Source organism: Biomphalaria glabrata, chromosome 2, assembly GCF_947242115.1.
Source record: "Biomphalaria glabrata chromosome 2, xgBioGlab47.1, whole genome shotgun sequence".
NCBI lineage: Eukaryota > Metazoa > Mollusca > Gastropoda > Planorbidae > Biomphalaria > Biomphalaria glabrata.
This window is the reverse complement of record NC_074712.1, coordinates 37,418,399-37,436,046: the sequence shown is the minus strand read 5'-3', so window position 1 is coordinate 37,436,046 and position 17,648 is coordinate 37,418,399. Positions and strand designations below refer to the sequence as shown.

Here is a 17,648-nt window from a genome sequence, read left to right as displayed (position 1 = left end):
ACTGCAGTTTGGTACCTTAGATTTGTAGCTAGTACACTGCAGTTTGGTACCTTAGATTTGTAGCTATCACACTGCAGTTTGGTACCTTAGATTTGTAGCTAGTACACTGCAGTTTGGTACCTTAGATTTGTAGCTAGTACACTGCAGTTTGGTACCTTAGATTTGTAGCTATTACACTGCAGTTTGGTACCTTAGATTTGTAGCTATTACACTGCAGTTTGGTACCTTAGATTTGTAGCTATTACACTCCATTTTAGTACCTTAGATTTGTAGCTAGTACACTGCAGTTTGGTACCTTAGATTTGTAGCTAGTACACTGCAGTTTGGTACCTTAGATTTGTAGCTAGTACACTGCAGTTTGGTACCTTAGATTTGTAGCTAGTACACTGCAGTTTGGTACCTTAGATTTGTAGCTAGTACACTGCAGTTTGGTACCTTAGATTTGTAGCTAGTACACTGCAGTTTGGTACCTTAGATTTGTAGCTAGTACACTGCAGTTTGGTACCTTAGATTTGTAGCTAGTACACTGCAGTTTGGTACCTTAGATTTGTAGCTAGTACACTGCAGTTTGGTACCTTAGATTTGTAGCTAGTACACTGCAGTTTGGTACCTTAGATTTGTAGCTATTACACTGCAGTTTGGTACCTTAGATTTGTAGCTAGTACACTGCAGTTTGGTACCTTAGATTTGTAGCTATTACACTGCAGTTTGGTACCTTAGATTTGTAGCTAGTACACTGCAGTTTGGTACCTTAGATTTGTAGCTAGTACACTGCAGTTTGGTACCTTAGATTTGTAGCTAGTACACTGCAGTTTGGTACCTTAGATTTGTAGCTAGTACACTGCAGTTTGAGATCTTTCTTATTAAGTGAAAGTCAAAGAACAAGTCAGAAAACTAAGGACTCGGACAACCTGGCCGTGACTTGTGATTGAGGGGTTTTGACTTAGCCCTAGCTAGATCACCGGGACATGAGAACGTTCTCTCTCATTGAGTGGTCCCATCTCCAGCGTGGGGCTGTCTAACCCATAACATTGCAATGGGCACAATGGAGTAGACGTCGAGCTGCATATTGTGTTGTAGGGAGACCTTTTTTTTTTGTGTTAAATCTTGGTATTCCGTGAACAAATATCTTCCTTGTTGTAGTCCCACTAGCACGTAGCGAAGCATAAGTAATAGGAGGATGACGTAGACTTTATCTGTTCCTGGTAATAGTCAGTTCCGTCTTGTTTTTTTTTTATGTTTTTTTTTTAACCGCTATTTTTAGTATTTGTCTTAACAAGCAAGCGGGTGGGGCTGAGAAGTAAGCACGCGCGTAGTGTTTCATCATCATCATCTCCAAAGTGTATCATGTTTGTTTCTTTTCGACACGTGTCCCAGACACGTTCGTTTCTCATTGGCTAATTGGTTTGATCCTAGTTCTGGCTTAAGCAATCATCGCTGGACACTAAGAACAGGATTGGTGTGTGTTTGAGTGGTTGGAAACCTAAATCTATTGCCACAATAAAGCAGTCAAAAGGACTTGAGTAATGAATTAAGACAGAAATCCGTTCCTGTCATGCTTTGTTACTGTTTTCTGTGTATTGGGTTGTACTCTAGCGAGCGTAATTACTAAGTCACCAGCATTAATTAATTCATTTCCACGTACGTATATGTTTGAAGTTGTCCTAGATCTGGTAGGCTTATCATTGTGGTACCTATTTATTAGTGCTTCTACACGATGTATTGTGTAGCTTATAGTTACCTCTGGTTAATAACGAAGAGATTTCTCTAGACAAATTGTTTCTGTGCAGCGGTAGTTAGAAATTAATCGCATGTTATGTCAGCCGAAAAGTCTAGTGTCAACCAGGTTGGTAGCTTTGTTTCTGCCTTACCTTGTGGCCTAGACGGTAAATGACAGCAGAACCTGTCAGTTAGGCTCGTGTTGGTTACAGAGCTGTGCCAGAACATGTTCTGTGACCTACATTACGTTCCCTGGCTTGGTTTTTTTGTTTTTCAACTACAGCGGGTAGCCACCACCGTCAGTGGTCATTGCGGTTGGTATATAGTCCAGTGAGTCATGTCCCACCTGTAAGACTGCCACATGTTGATCGAAACATCGTTTCTAGCAGTAGACACTGTTGTTTATCTCAGCACTTCTCTCTCCAGCTGTAGAGACTTGTTTATCTCTGCACTTCTCTCTCCAGCCGTAGAGACTTGTTTATCTCTGCACTTCTCTCCAGCTGTAGACACTGTTGTTTATCTCTGCACTTCTCTCTCCAGCTGTAGAGACTTGTTTATCTCTGCACTTCTCTCTCCAGCTGTAGAGACTGTTGTTTATCTCTGCACTTCTCTCTCCAGCTGTAGAGACCTGTTTATCTCTGCACTTCTCTCTCCAGCTGTAGAGACTTGTTTATCTCTGCACTTCTCTCCAGCTGTAGAGACTTGTTTATCTCTGCACTTATCTCTCCATCTGTAGAGACTGTTGTTTATCTCTGCACTTCTCTCTCCAGCTGTAGAGACCTGTTTATCTCTGCACTTCTCTCTCCAGCTGTAGAGACTGTTGTTTATCTCTGCTTTTCTCTCTCCAGCTGTAGAGACCTGTTTATCTCTGCACTTCTCTCTCCAGCTGTAGAGACTTGTTTATCTCTGCACTTCTCTCTCCAGCTGTAGACACAGTTGTTTATCTCCGCACTTCTCTCTCCAGCTCTAGAGACGGTTGCTATTTGTTTTCTTCTCAGACGGTTCTCGCGTTGTTGTTGTTTGTAGCTAACTCCACCTCACATTTTATGTCATACAACGAAACCACTGTTGATGGGATTCGCCTCAAAGCCGGAGACACCGGCTGCTTGTACTGTGTTCATGGAGGTTGATATCGATCCGGCCGCAGCTCTCTGCGCGTGCTGTATCGATCTCTTAAGTACTCACCCAGTTTTTCTACTTCTTTGTTCCGATGCCTTCTAGTTTATTTACAACTAGGCCAGTGGCTGCTGCCGCCTTATGCTGGACGGCGAGGATGTCACACGTTTATTGTGACACATTTGTCAGTCCTTCAAGTGGTAGAGTGCAAACTGCCATCTTTGAGTGAATTGTTTATTTCGTTATGTGATTGGGTCATATGGTGCAGTCGTACCCCGTGTTTTGGCCTCGGTCTTTCTGTAGTATTTGATAACAACCACGGAATGATTCAGTTCAAGTTGAAGCCTACGTTATAAGTGACAGCATTAGTTCTAAATACCTTTTGGTAGTGAGTGAGGCTAGGTTTTTTTTTTTAGATTGCCTTTAGTGAATTTAGATTCAGTGCTAATTTGGACTTATTAAATACCTTTTCTGCAAATATGTATTAGGATTGAATGTATTGAACACATTTATATGGACATTTAAAAAAAAAAACAACACTTTTCTTTTCCAGATGATTAGGCGCCTAGATGCCATTAAACAGAGATATGACCCAAACTAATTGACATCTATTTCGAGAGAAGCATGGGTAAATTACTGGATGTTGATAGGACTGAGGTGAAGAGAGAAGTCGTTAGTGCCTCTGCCAACCTTGAGGTGATCAGCCATGAACATTTCGTCAAGCGACTGGAAGGCATGAGCTCAGCGTGTGCCAACTGTCACCGTGAACGTTCTCACCACAAACAAGGTGGACGTACAAATAAAACGGCTCGAAGGAAGCAACAATCAAAATCGAACACGCCTTTGGTTATACACCTCAAGGACACTCTTTCCAAAGGAAGAAAGCATAGAGCACTACACATGGATGCTGATTCCGATGTGTCTGCACGATCTACAGACGAAGAACAGTTTTATAGCAGCAGGTGCAATTTTTATCACCACCCTTCAGAGCCTTACCGTGGGAAAGTTGCTGGCGAGTATCAGTTGTCAGCAATGTACAGTGATGTTGCCTCAATCCCAGAATTTGTGCCTCAGTATAGCTCACACCTTTTTCACCAAGCTTGGCCACAGACTGTCCACACGGCAGTAGCACAGCCAGCAGGCAGCGCCCTGCATACAAAATCCCCGTACCACAGCTTTCACACCACTACACAGAAGGCCAAAGAGAAGTCAAGAAAGAACTTCACTGCCCTTATATCAGTAATTGAGAAAGCTCACAAAAAGGATGTTCTCGATATTGAACAGAACCTGAGCAAGAACTCTGTGGATGCCAAGTTGTGCCACGTCTTGAATAATGTCACCACACTGTCATCACAAAATGATGCCGAGCTGAAGCGAAAGAACATGGCCGAGTGTGAAAATGTTGACCTCATCTGCAATGACCTGTCTACTAATGCTGACAAGTTGCAGGACAGTACAGACGAATCTGATACCAGTGACAAAGCATCTGTGGTGTCCAGCACTGACACTTTATCTGATGACGTGGCAGAAAACTTGTTATTAGAACACGAATTCACCCCCAGTGAGCTCGAACAATTAGCGGAGTACACTACAGGTGCCCCACTTGTTCGCTACGGCTGCCCTGTGTCTCAGTGTCCAGACTGCATTAGTAATTCTTGGTACAACTACCAGTATTTGCAGTATGAAAGCAGCTCTCCTTCCTATGTGCCAAGAAACAATCATTACAATCCCTTTCAGTATTCTAGTTATCAGCAACAGCAGAGGGGCGGTCACAAGCTGCATCCTAAGGTAGCAGCTCATCCCAGGATTTCATCTTCAGATTCTGATGTGTCTTCTGACGTAGATGATGGGTCTACGACCAGCAGCAGATCCTCAGTAAGCTCATCATCCTCTTCTGGGGTAAAAGCCACTGCCTCTGCCAAAACACGCGTGGTCCCCAGCTCTTCTCACCAATCTGGGCAGCAAACCAAAAGAGCTCGAAATCCAAAAATGAACACTTTCAACCCGAAAACTCGGCCAAAGAAAGAAATCCATCAGCCAGTGAAGAGAGCCACGGCCAGTTGGAAAGGTGCTCGGCAGCTGTGGGACATTGATGTGTCCCAAGGGGCTCGGCGTTCTCAAGGTGTGAGTGACAGTGTGTACATGGATCTAACTGGTCTGGATGTCACCTATACTGTCATCTACCACGCAGATGTGACTCCCTTGTGGCCCTACCCTGTGCATTCTTTGTATCAAGCCATGTACACACCTAGTATCCCTGTTTCCCTACATCCAAAGTACAACCACTTGCCAGCCTTTTCACCTCACAAAGTGGAGATGATCCCTTCTTTCGAGTTGAAAAAATGTGAGATTGTAGAACTTTCAAAAAATTGTATACTGCTCAGTAGGAAATAAATTAGTCAGACTAATCTAGCATTTAAGTTAGTTATAGTTAATGTATCAGTAAAAAGAAAAAACAAAAAACAACTAAGCTCAAATTATTGTAGCTCTAGTAATTACTCAATTTTCCTTCATAGTGCTAAATATTAACCAAGTGTGAGATTTAACTATTAGCCAGATGCTGTTACATTGTTTCAAAAAAACGAATACCAAACACAATGACTCATTATACACTGTAACAAATGTGTACACTTGTACTGTGTAGCTATTGGTTTACATAAATACATAAAATATATACAGAAGAGACGAAAAGTTTCTATGAAATGATTGTACCCATTTTGAAATCTCTTGGCTATTTTTAATACTATTACAATGTATTCTTGTCTCTTGCAACCAATGTGTAATTAAACACATCTCTTGAGGCTCCTACCGTTACATAACCTTACATAACCGCACACAGCCTATCTGTTTATACTAGATCTAATTAGGGATGCTAAATGCACAAATGATATTATATTGGAACCAAAATACTAGGCATATTATGTGAGAACAATACAATTTCATATTTAATAAATGTTGACATCATCTGTATGCCTTACTTTTCTATTTGTGTCGTTTAGATGAGATGTCAATGCCACCCAACAGACCCTGGATACCAACTGGATCTCCTGACAAAGATGTGCCTGCTGGTAAACATTTTATTTCATATAGAATGCATAAAATGACTGGTTTGAATGAAGACATACATAGTTGTAAGACATCCGGTTGTCTCTGTTCGCTGGTCTTGAATGAAGACACAAGCTTTATGTACATTCACACTGTACTATTCTACATTTCATCATACTATTAGTCTTGCACCCATCAAGTCAACTATTTATACTGTAAAGTAGCTGAGCACTGTTGTGTCCCCCAGGTCCATATCTCTATTGTTTAAGTACTAACTGAAGTTAGATCTGAAGAGATCTTTGTTCTTACAGAAATCCTTGCAGGGCTAGATCAAAGTAGAAATGTGTATTTTGTAACATTCTCCATCTTTAACCTAGCAAGGCAATGGTTTGGGCTTCTAGTTGTCTTGTCTTTAGCATCATTATTTGAAACAAAATTATGAGTCTAGTCTCTCTATGATCCAACAATATGTCCATTTAACATTGATCTAGTCTTTTTAAGACCCAACTATGAGTCTATTTAACATTGATCTATAAGACTATTTCAATTGGGCTGGGTAATTGTAAAAAGATTGTCCATGTTGAGCAGCCTCTGTATATTGTATACTTTCCTTTATTAGGCTTGTTATCTGCAAGTGAAAATGACATGAAACTCCATGCTTGCTGTCAAATCTTACTAGCCATCAGGTCCTATCATAAGGTGGACTTTGACTCACTTCTAAATCAAGCTTGAAAGTTGACTTGAATAGTGAATGCAAGAAATTTCAGGCTACTGTACACTAGCGAGCATTTGTTGCTCTCACCATGAGTTCAAGATGAAGGGGCCATTTAGCCATTATCTTGGTGTCCTTACCAATTGAAAGAGGAAAATAACTTTAAAAAAAAAATCACATTTGAATAAGCTTTCAAAAAACAACAACAACAACACATAACGACAATATGTAGAAACATTGACTCCAGCACTAGAACTGACATTATAGCACTACATTATTTCTATGATTAATTTATGTCTAATATAACTGCCCAAGTTAAGATTACTATTGTAGATTAATCTGAGAATTCTGCTCATGTTTGTGAAACGTAAATTCCCCTTACAGATCTTGTGATCTATGGGACATATAATTTAAAGGTCATCTGTTTCTGTGGCCCACGGTTAAGAGGGTGTCATGTGGTCAGCACAACGACCAACCGCCTGTGCTTTTCTCCAAGCAATGTCAGGTACCCATTAGAGCTGGGTGGACTAAGATGTACCTTAAAGATCCCAAAAGTAAAAATCTTAGTCCTCAGGATTCAAACCTGGGACCCTCCGGTTCAGAAGCCAACCGCTTTACCACTCAGCCACTGCGCCTCCTTGTGAAACGTGGTCAAACGTATAGTTTGAAGGGACTAATTCAAACGGATACTTAGACTACTGGTCCCAATATATGACTTCATTGTATAGGTTGTGTGTTGTTTGTCTGGTCTCGTGCACAATACATTATCAGTCCACACCAGAATGTCGCAGCTGTAATTCAGGCGGCTGAAGCCTACAAGTGATGCTTTGACTCAAGTACAAGTCAATATAAAACTTGATTTCTTGACATGATTCATTCAAACAAGCTACTCATTTGATGTCTGTCTAGTAGGTGTTCGAGAGGTCCAGTGTACAATAGAAATAAATAGTTTTAGTCATTCTTTTAAAAAACAATTCTTAAACAAATTCGGACCGATAGACTAACTAATTTCAATTCAACTCATTATTAGAAAAGATATACCAGTTTGACCGCGCGCAGCTTGTCAGTTCTTCGCTGTTAGCTATTAAGCTGTTTACTTATGGTACCTGTTCAGTCAAGTTGTTTCTTTATGCAATTAATTTTCTGTGTAATGTTTGCGCTAGTCCGTCAAGTGTTTCGCTGGCAATGCGTGCAGTTTGTAGCGCAAAGAAATCCGCGTATTGACACCTCTCCGAGATGGTGGCAGTGTTCCGCTTTCCTTGTGAAAACACTGAGAAAGAGGCGGGGTGTTAAGTAAAGTCCAGGTAATCACTGTGTCAACATGCTAGAAACACTTTTGTTCTACTTTATATAGATAGATCGCCTTTTTTTGTGTGGTCGTGACCCAAGTGTAAGGAAATAGGTTTTCTTCTATTTTGGATCAGCTTCTTGTTAAATAAATACACAAGTCGTTTCATTTTGAGGCGCTAAATCTTGTCAAGGACAGGGCGCAACAGGTTTTGGTCCAAAGTAACTGCCTCCCTTGACGTGCTCACCCCTTTGACATTTGCTCCACACACTTGTGTGTTGAACTAGATGCCCGGTCGATTAATCCTTTGAAGAAAGACAATGAAGTCAGACATCATGTGACCTTGTGGGAAGGTTAACAGTCTCGTGTGTAGATAGTGTGGTGTGTCAGGAAGAGATGTGCCATTATACTACAGACCCTGTGCAGCATCAGGGTCACCCGGCAGGTCTTCGAGCTTGGGTGAAGCCCATTTTGAGGAAAACAAAATTTGTATTCGACCTTTCATCTCCTTCCTACTTCAACACCACCCACCCACCCCCCTTCTCTTCTTGTTCGTGAACGGCAATAAAACAGCCTTTAAAAATGCCATAAAATAGGCAGACAAAACTGTTAGCTAAACCCGTCTCCCCGCTTTTCTGGTACCAAGTCCTCACAGCGAGAAGAACAGGCCGTCCTAGCCCTGTTCAGAGTCTGTCTTTGCTCGATTGGCGTGCACTTCAGGCAATTCTGGGAGCACTATGGCATACGACATTGCTGAGAGGACGAAGAAACACTACACAAGGATACGGAGCAGAGTTGGTAGAACTGGTCCATGTTCAGCTACGGGTTATTCCTTGTACAGGGCTAAGGAAACCCACTGCCCGACTTTCTTTCACGTGCTCAACACGATACTTGTCACAAAGGAATTTTAGAATCTGTACCAAGTCCAATCGTTCAATACTCGTCAGTGACGATGCATCGATATTGTGGAAACAGAAGAGAGATAAAAAAAAAAAGAAGTGGGGAGGGGGGTATAAGGTGACTGGAATATTTGTATGGATTAGCTTTAGGGTTGATACGGTCCAGTGAGTCTCCTTTGAATAGGTCACTGCAAAGCATCGCTCCACACATATCACTAGCCACGTGACTGTGAAGCTGTAACAGATATCTAATAATAAAGCTTGTCTCGAGACGATTTAGGAGTGCAGTATTTCACGTGGCTAAACAGTCCTAGCTGTGATCTAAATATTTCGCCAGATCCATCGCAGACATAACCTTTGTCTGCATGTGGTCACTTTAGTTTCTCTTTCGGCCATCTACGTCTGTCCTCGGCAATAGGTTTCCTTTTGGTTTCTATGTAGTCCGCGGCCTTTGTAAGAAATCTCCTGCTCGCTCGTTCGCAAGCGCCTGCTGCCAGCTTCTTTCTTCCATGTCAGCTAGCTAGTCCCTAAGCTGGTCTTCAAGGCGTTTTCGGTGGAGGGGGGTGGGGCACCCCAGTTATGCCAACCTGCTTTCAGCTCAGCAAAAAAAAAAGATTGCTCTTGCATAAGGTCGTCCTCCACACGGGATATGTGCCCTGCCCAAAGTAGCTATGGAACAATAAGCAGTCCCTCTAGTCTTCACTGTCTAGAACATCTTTATTTGTAGTGTAGCAGATCTCTAGACATTTGTAATCTACACCCTCTCCAGTTTACCCTCCTTCAAGTTGGGTTGATATATATATTTATTTTTTTTACATTGTCTTCATCTTTTTTTTTTTAATATATTTTTTGTAGCATTATTTTTTTTAATTCAAAATTTTGGACCTCAAATTCTAACTAAATTATAAAATATATTTTTTTAAATAAGCTAATACAAAAAAAATAAAAAAAGAATCATCATTTAGAGAAACGTGTATCTCTAAGTCACCAAGTAATCTCTGCTCTGTCTCCTTATTCTTCTTTGATCTGCAGACTTAATTAAACAATGGGAAGTCTTACTTCAGACATCATTTGGTAGAGGTGAGGTCATGGTCCATGGGGCAGATAATCCATCAGCCTCTTCTAATCTGTTCTACTTTCTTCCCCTAAGGCTGCTGTCTTAAGAGAAAAAAACATTTCAATATCCTATGATTAGCAGTACTGTTGTTAAACAAAGGCAATCCTTGTCTAGTGGTTAGAAGATGTCTGTATGCACGAAGTGGGTGCTGTTTTTTTTTTTGTTTTGTTTTTTTTTATATAATTATTGATTCATAAATTGTCCATGCCAAAGAATAACTGTGCAAAGTTTCCACTTGATCCAAGAATGGGTGTGGGAGAAATAGGGTATTGAAACTTTTTACCAGACAGACAGAGTGAGTTGATATAAGCTTTGTAAAAAAAAAAAATAATGATCTATGTTGTTGTTTGCTCTCATCTCAGCTGTCTTCTCTGTGATGTGTTACAATGTACTTTGTGATAAGCTTTGCACTAAAGCCATGTATGCCTACTGCCCTACTTGGGCTCTCAGCTGGGACTACAGGAAGAAAGGCATCATGAATGACATTATCAGAGGAAATGCTGATATTCTAACATTACAGGTGAGTTTTACCTGACTGAATGCTAACATGCTGAAATTACAGATGCAAATTAGTTTGTTTAGTTTTCTTAAGTTAAATGCATTGTATATACTTACTTTTCATCAATCTTGTCTCTAAAATAAAAATTTTAATTACAGCATTAGTTTTAAATCATTTTATCACCAATTAATTATATAATTGTCAACTTATCGTCCATATTTATATTTAGAATATTTAGGCAGCCTTTAACCTATTCAATGCCTCCATATCTTTGAATTTTAGGAAGTGGAAACAGAACAGTATCACAACATGTTCTTCCCAGAGTTGGCTGATCATGGATACGATGGTATATTTCTGCCTAAATCTCGTGTGAAGACCATGAATTCAGATAAAGAGAAGAAATCTGTTGATGGCTGTGCCATTTTCTACAAGAAAAATAAGTAAGAAAAGAATCTACTTTAGAAAGCACTTTTGCTGTTGAAAACAAAATGTACAGGTAGCTTGATCGACTTTTCATTCTTATGCTGAAAGTTTTACTTTGTCTTTTTGTCAAGGTTTGAGAAAGTGAATGAGTACCAAATAGAATTTAGCCAATTGGCCACCAAAGAAGGAGCATCTAATACAGATACAGACATGATCAACAGAGTCAGCACCAAGGACAATATAGCCATTGTTGCTGTTCTTAGAACTAAACCAGATGTTTATCAAAATAGTAAGTGTTGACTATTTGAAAATAGACCAGTTCCTATTTGACACGTCATGGTCCATGGGGCAGATAATAAACTTTTCTATTTCTGTGACCAACAGTTAATGAGGGTGTTGTGTGACAGTCATAATGACTGACTGCATTTACTTCTCATTATGTTAGGGACTCATAAGTTAGATCTTTAGTTAGAATTTTGTGAACTCAAGAGACATCATAAGGATCCTGAAGCTCAAAATCCCAGTCTTTACTGTATTTGAACTTGTAACTTCATCAGCTCTGAAGCCTAGCACTTTACCACTGGACTTCCACATGATATTAAGGCATGTTCCCTTTCCCCTCAGATAACAGCTTTGTCTATAATATATAACAAAATATGAATGGCATAGCTGCGTCTGCATGCTGCACTTTGTGTGTTTGCCTTGAATATAATGCTTAATAATAGTAAGGGCAATCTTGATTTTTTTATGTGTATAATGATAATTTTAGACACAATTATGCAATAAATGTTGACTTAACTAAAAGTATTAGAAATCTTGAATATAATGTAATAAGTTGTTGTTTTTTTTTAGCTACTTTCAAATTCACAATGTTAAATGTGTGCGCAGTTTTTTATTTCCTATATTAAATCCACCCAAGAGCACTACAAGCTCTAGTGAAACCTCTAAAAAAAGATACATCAGAGTGCACTGAGTGGCCTAAAAATATGGAGCGACACACATTTGTCTTATTTATTTCTACTGTAGAAGAAAATTGTGTTCTGATCAACTCACCCAGCTTTTCTATCTGTCTAGGTCCAGTGCCAGCACCTAAAGGTTTGACTCAGATGTTGATGGTGTCCACTGCCCACATTCACTGGGATCCTCAGTCCCCCGATGTCAAGTTGGTCCAAACCATGATGTTGGTGGAAGAGCTCCAGAAGTTTGTCAAGGAAGCCTCCATGCAGTTCCGACCCAATGCCCCACCTCCATCCCTGGATGTAGATCTGTGTAACAGCATGCCCCTTATACTTTGTGGAGATTTTAATTCTTTACCTGACTCAGGTTAGTGCTTCATTGAAATAGGTTGGCATTCTTTAGGCAAGATCATGGGAGTGGGAAGTGTATTCTGGGTAGTTGGATAGGAGGACGAAGCATTCTCTGGGCAGGTTATGTCTGTGCAAATATTCTCTGGGGAGTTTGATCGGTGCAGAACTAAATTCTGGGCAAGTTATTGTTACTAATAACACTTTTTGTTTACTGTCAATATTCTAAGAAACTTTTTTTGTAATATACATGCTTCCTTTTTTAGTTTGTTTTTTTTAATTCTTTTTTTATGGTAATTTTGTTTTGGTTGCTATTCCAGGTGTCTATGAGTTTTTATCTAAAGGTCGTCTTGACATCAGTCATAAAGATTTTGAAGGCCAGAACTATCAAGTTTTTATGAAAGACAGATGTGCCAATGGCATCATTAACCATAACTTTAATTTGACCAGTGCATACAAGGATGTTATCCCATTTACAAACTACACGTAAGATTATTCATGGCATTGATCACATAACAAATCTTATACGTAATAATTAGCATTATTCCTTGAATCCTAATGAATGGTCTTTAATCTGCTTGATTATTGAAGCACTGCTATTGTTTCACTACAGGCCTGCAGTGTTGCTGTGAAAGCAGGGGAACTATATTTGACAGGTCATTGTGGGGGGATGCATATTGCTCTGATTCACTATTGGACCTTTTCCAATATTTTTATATGACCAGGACAATGACCACTTTCCACCAAGTAGATATGGTTGTAGTCAGGAATGTCTCTGAAATACAAATTCTCAATAGGTTAAACTAAGTGCTCTAGACTCAACAGCCAAGTACTCTTAAACTCTCCGCCTCTTCTAGACACTTTAGTTAACATTTAAAAAAATAAACTGGAGCTCTTCAGAATATTACTTTAGAAGTGAGATAGGTCTCTTTTGTTTTCAGTTTGATATATCTTGTAGCTTGCTCATGATTTGCTCTATTGGTTTGTTCAAGAGAATACATTCTTTATTTTCAGGTTTGACTTCAAAGGAGTTATAGATTACATTTTCTACTCTGACCAGCACCTGCGACTGCATGGAGTTATGGGATTGCAAGATGAAGAATGGTTCAGAGCAAATAAGATCATAGGCTGTCCCCATCCCTTTGTTCCCTCAGACCACTTCCCACTGTTTGCAGAGTTCTCTCTTCCAGTCCACCCCCAGCGCCCTAGATAATAGCAGGCTTTGATCTGATCATTGTCTCTCCTCATCTCTCACCACAAAGAACTAAGTCAGGAGGAATTGACATTTGGAATAGAAGTCTTCTTGCAATGGCCTCAAGTACATCACTTCAAAACATTAGGACAGTTTTTTGTTGGCAGCTGAAATAAAAATACAGAATTATTTCCTTTTTATGATACAATGAAAAATGAATCAATTTAACAAAAAAAATATTTGTGTACATAAGAAAATCTCATGATCTGCTTTCTTTCAACCATTTCCACATTAAAAAAATCCCAGCAATCAAGTCTGTTCACTTTGTTATTATGTTATGGAAAGTTAAGGGAAACAAAACTGTGTTGCTGCAGCGCCACCTGATTGTTGAAGCGGATGTGCAATATTTGAATCATTTCATATCATTGGACGGATAGATGTCATAGAATTAATTTCATGTCAAACGATTGAAATCTCTTTGTTTTTTGACACTTTTGATGATGTACTTGTGGGAATGTTGTAAAGCATTTGAATACTTTGTATAGCTCATTGATGGAGTTGATGCTATGTCCAATGTAGACTGAGTTATGTCTTAATGAAACTTTTGTAGAAATTGATTAGATTTTGTGCTTTTTATTTTCTCAGTGTGTTTCTGATTTGTCATTAATGGATTAGACTGTACATTATGAAATTAGTTTGATCAATACTTTAGCACTAGGTCTATCTTAAGAATCAAAATGATATATTTTTTTTTAATTTTTGAAGACTAGTCTTTAAGTTGGCAAGTCCAGCAAGCTACTTATTGAACTGTGATGGCTATCTGTACTGTACCTGTAAACCAGCTCTTAAGTTTTCTGTGTACTTCACATGTTTGTTTCATAGCTCAAAACAAGAAATAATAGCACATACATTTTAGTTTCATAGAGTTAGTGTATAAGTCCCATGCTGTTGTTCAACCATTTTCATTGCAATTCATGTCAACACACTATCAGTTATTATAACAGCAAAAAAAACAACTGGACTGTCATTTTGTTAGTTTGCATTTATTTTGTAGGGTATAATTATAACTGCATATTAAGAGTTGACAAGATCATTAATGCATAACCTTAATTAGTATATTTTTTCAGTATATTTTTAATTTGTTTCAAATTGTATTGTAAAAGTCAGTTACTTTAGTTTGACCTAGAAATGAATCAGTGCCTGACCTGTTTGTTGTTTCTCTAAATAAGTGTTAAACTCAACTATGTTGTCACAATGAACTATGGAGCAAAATGGCTGTACAGTTTGACCAATGTACATACTGTCACATAGCATGCTTGATAGGTGGCTGTAAGACTGAGCTTCTTTTTTAATTGGTCTGGCTTGCTAACAGAGGTATATAGACATTTTTTAACAGGGTCGTTTTAGAAACTCTTGGAATATTTTAACATTTTCTAATCTTTAAATGTACTGTATCATTGTTGTTTTTTAAAAAATAATATAATATGATAATATTACTATTTTAACACCGTTTTTTTAAATTCTTTTAAATAAAAATTGTCATTGTATTGAAATACTATATTTTTGTACTGCTATGTTTTGTAATTTTCATGACTAGAAAGCATTCTGATCTAATCCTGTGGCACCATATCTTGAACACATCATCTTTTGGAATTACAAAAACAGATTGGGCTTACATCGTAATTCTAAGAAGTAGAGATTTTTAAAAATAATAAAATACCGGTATCATGGGTTCTATTCATTTTTGAAGTTGTTTCTAAGAAATTTGTAGTTTCACAGAGTAAGTTTTGTAACTAAGCCATGTTATCTATCAATAATTCATTCCAATACTTGTTATGGTAGTGGTTATCTTTTTTGGATTGCTTCCCTGAACAGTTTAGCATTTAATTTTTTAAGTCTCAACATGGCGCTAATAGTTTCACTTCAATTGAAAACAAATCAGTTTGATAATTAATTATATTGAACATTCCATAGGAGTTTACATCATCTGCATATTTTAGTTTTATAATACACTTACAAAAATTCTTGTTTACAAGGTAAAGCTGTTAACAACCTTCCAAGAAAGCACACTTAGAAGTAAATTTAATTTTGAGCACTAAGATATTAGTAACAAATGGTTCACCTTGCCTCTAACATAACTATCAAGCAAATACTTTTTTCTTTAGCTCTGCCTAGACCTTGAGTTTATGTTTTCTATTGTTGACATTTTTTACCAACTAATGAACTTCAAGCTAAGGCTTTGCTCATTTGTCATGCTGAAAACAAACATGCTTTATGGACATTGTGTAAAGATACATTTGTTCATAAAACTGTGTAAAGATACATTTGTTCATAAAACTTTATATGGTTCGACTTTCAGATAATAAATCGGGCACAAAAAAAAAGAAAAGAAATTAAAATACCTGAACATTTTGTTTTCTGCACTCTTGTTTTAAATATCAAATATTTCACTTGTATTCAATTTTGTAATCCAGCAATTAAAGGGGAAAACTAATCCACCATTCAGCAGTATGGAGAACTGTTGGCAGTTCACTTCCAGGGCTTCTAATCCAATATGGTGTATAAGTGTAGGGTCAACTGGCAGCTTTCAATCAAATATGACTTGTGTCATGCAGGCTCATTCCAAAATAATTTTGTTTTTGATTTCATGAAATGCATGCTTGTCTTAGTTTTGTCATGTTTTTAGGCACTTGAGTTGTACTTATATGTTGTAGTCTCCCTTTGTGTAGTGTCTTGACATAATTTTTTATCTCATAAAAATATGGTGACACTATTAAATTGATTTGCTTTAGTCATTTCTAGGATTTATGCTACTTTTATGCATAGAGTTCATTTTTTATTTTGTGAAGTCAAGTTCAAATTCTATTTCTTAATTACAATGTGCCAACAACTTGGTTAATTTTAGTCCATTTAAATGAGGAGCTGGCTGATATTGAATTAAAAGGTAGGAGAGAATGGAAGCTGATGTTTTGGACTCCACCCAGCAAGCTTTAAGTACTGGTACAACAAAGTATTTCTTCCAACACCACCAAAGTCTCTATTGGTACGAGAATACTTTGTTGAACATGGAGCAGCAGTTAGCATTGATCAATGAAGCAGGAAAATATTAAAAATCCTTTTTTCTTTGTTATTAAAGCTTTGAAGAAAAAAAAGTGAACTTTTAATAGTTTAACGGGAAACTCTGACAATTTTTTTATATGACATGTTTTTATTTACAGAAAATGAATATATTATTATTTTATTTTCAATAACAGTAATTGATGTTTTTCTGTGCATCCAAAATAGTCACATTTTCACCAGGTTTCAGTGATGTCACACAAACCTATTCATTTAACAGTGATGGGAATTTTCCGACAATTGTCGGAATTCCGATAATTTCGTCCGATCCCGTTTGTCCGAAAAAAGATCCGACGAATTTTTCCCGCCGACATTTCTGAAAAAAAAAAAAAATCCGATTTTTTTTTTTATTTTTTTTTTTTTTTTTTTTTTTTTTTTTTTTTTTTTTTTACGATTTTATTATATTCCCTTTAATGACAAAATGCGAAATAAGACTGTAATATCGTCCGATCCATTATGTCCGACAATAAATCCGATTTTTTCCCCAATATTTTATTTAAAAAAAAATCTGATTTTTTTTAAAACAAAAAAATCGATTTTATTATATTCCCATTAATGAAGAATGCGAAATGAAATACTGTAATATCTTTTGCACACGCGCACATCCGATATTAGTCTATTTAAATCTACAAGGTTGAAAAAATCGCACGCAAAACTTTTAAAATCTCGATCTTGTTTTCACTAGAGAGAACTAGTCGGGTTTCTAGATCTATAGTGAATGATTGCGCATCAATTTCGTTTTGAAGATCTAGATTTAGATCTAGATCTATTTTTGTTCTTTTATTTTTTTCATGGATTATTTCTTTGCGTGCAGTTCGCGCATTAAATCTTTTCTAGATTAGATCTACTAGATCTAGTTTAGTTTCGTTTTCTTATGCTGACATTGTGAGATCTTGTTCAAAGTTGTTTTTAAAATCTCAGGCAGTGACGGTAGTGTTAAAATTAAAATAGTAAACAGAGAAAGCGCTTGTATAAAACAAATTGACAAAAATGTCAAGAATAAATTTAAATGGGTATGGATGGAGGAGAAAGATTGTATGGGCGACTTTCTTTCCAGCTATATTAGGAAATTAGAAGATCCTGGGGTCGCCTGGTGCATCATTTGTAAAGAAAAAATAAAGTATGGTTCTGCTGGGAAAAAAGTTATTAAAGTTCACGCAACTTCTAAAAAGCATCAAAGTACAAGGTCAACTCTTAAATCTTCAAGTAGCCTCCCA

The 17,648-nt window shown here is 37.7% G+C and overlaps 1 protein-coding gene across 4 annotated transcripts in view; it reads left to right on the top strand.

Moving 5' to 3' along the window:
* Positions 1 to 16,092, top strand: part of LOC106066934 (uncharacterized) — a 46,722-nt gene extending 30,630 nt beyond the window's left edge. For 2 of the 4 annotated variants that reach the window (XM_013226286.2, XM_013226069.2), the window contains exons 2-9: positions 3,389 to 5,179; positions 5,835 to 5,903; positions 10,259 to 10,416; positions 10,678 to 10,835; positions 10,950 to 11,107; positions 11,893 to 12,141; positions 12,443 to 12,608; positions 13,137 to 16,092. In XM_013226286.2, the coding sequence (XP_013081740.2) occupies positions 3,460 to 5,179; positions 5,835 to 5,903; positions 10,259 to 10,416; positions 10,678 to 10,835; positions 10,950 to 11,107; positions 11,893 to 12,141; positions 12,443 to 12,608; positions 13,137 to 13,335 (2,877 nt within the window). In that variant the 5' untranslated portion in view covers positions 3,389 to 3,459 and the 3' untranslated portion in view covers positions 13,336 to 16,092. Of the gene's footprint in view, positions 1 to 1,272; positions 1,642 to 2,573; positions 3,224 to 3,388; positions 5,180 to 5,834; positions 5,904 to 10,258; positions 10,417 to 10,677; positions 10,836 to 10,949; positions 11,108 to 11,892; positions 12,142 to 12,442; positions 12,609 to 13,136 lie in introns of those variants that run through there. The other 2 variants (XM_013226206.2, XM_013226138.2) reach the window with 2 other exon arrangements.
* Positions 16,093 to 17,648: the final 1,556 nt, after the last annotated feature.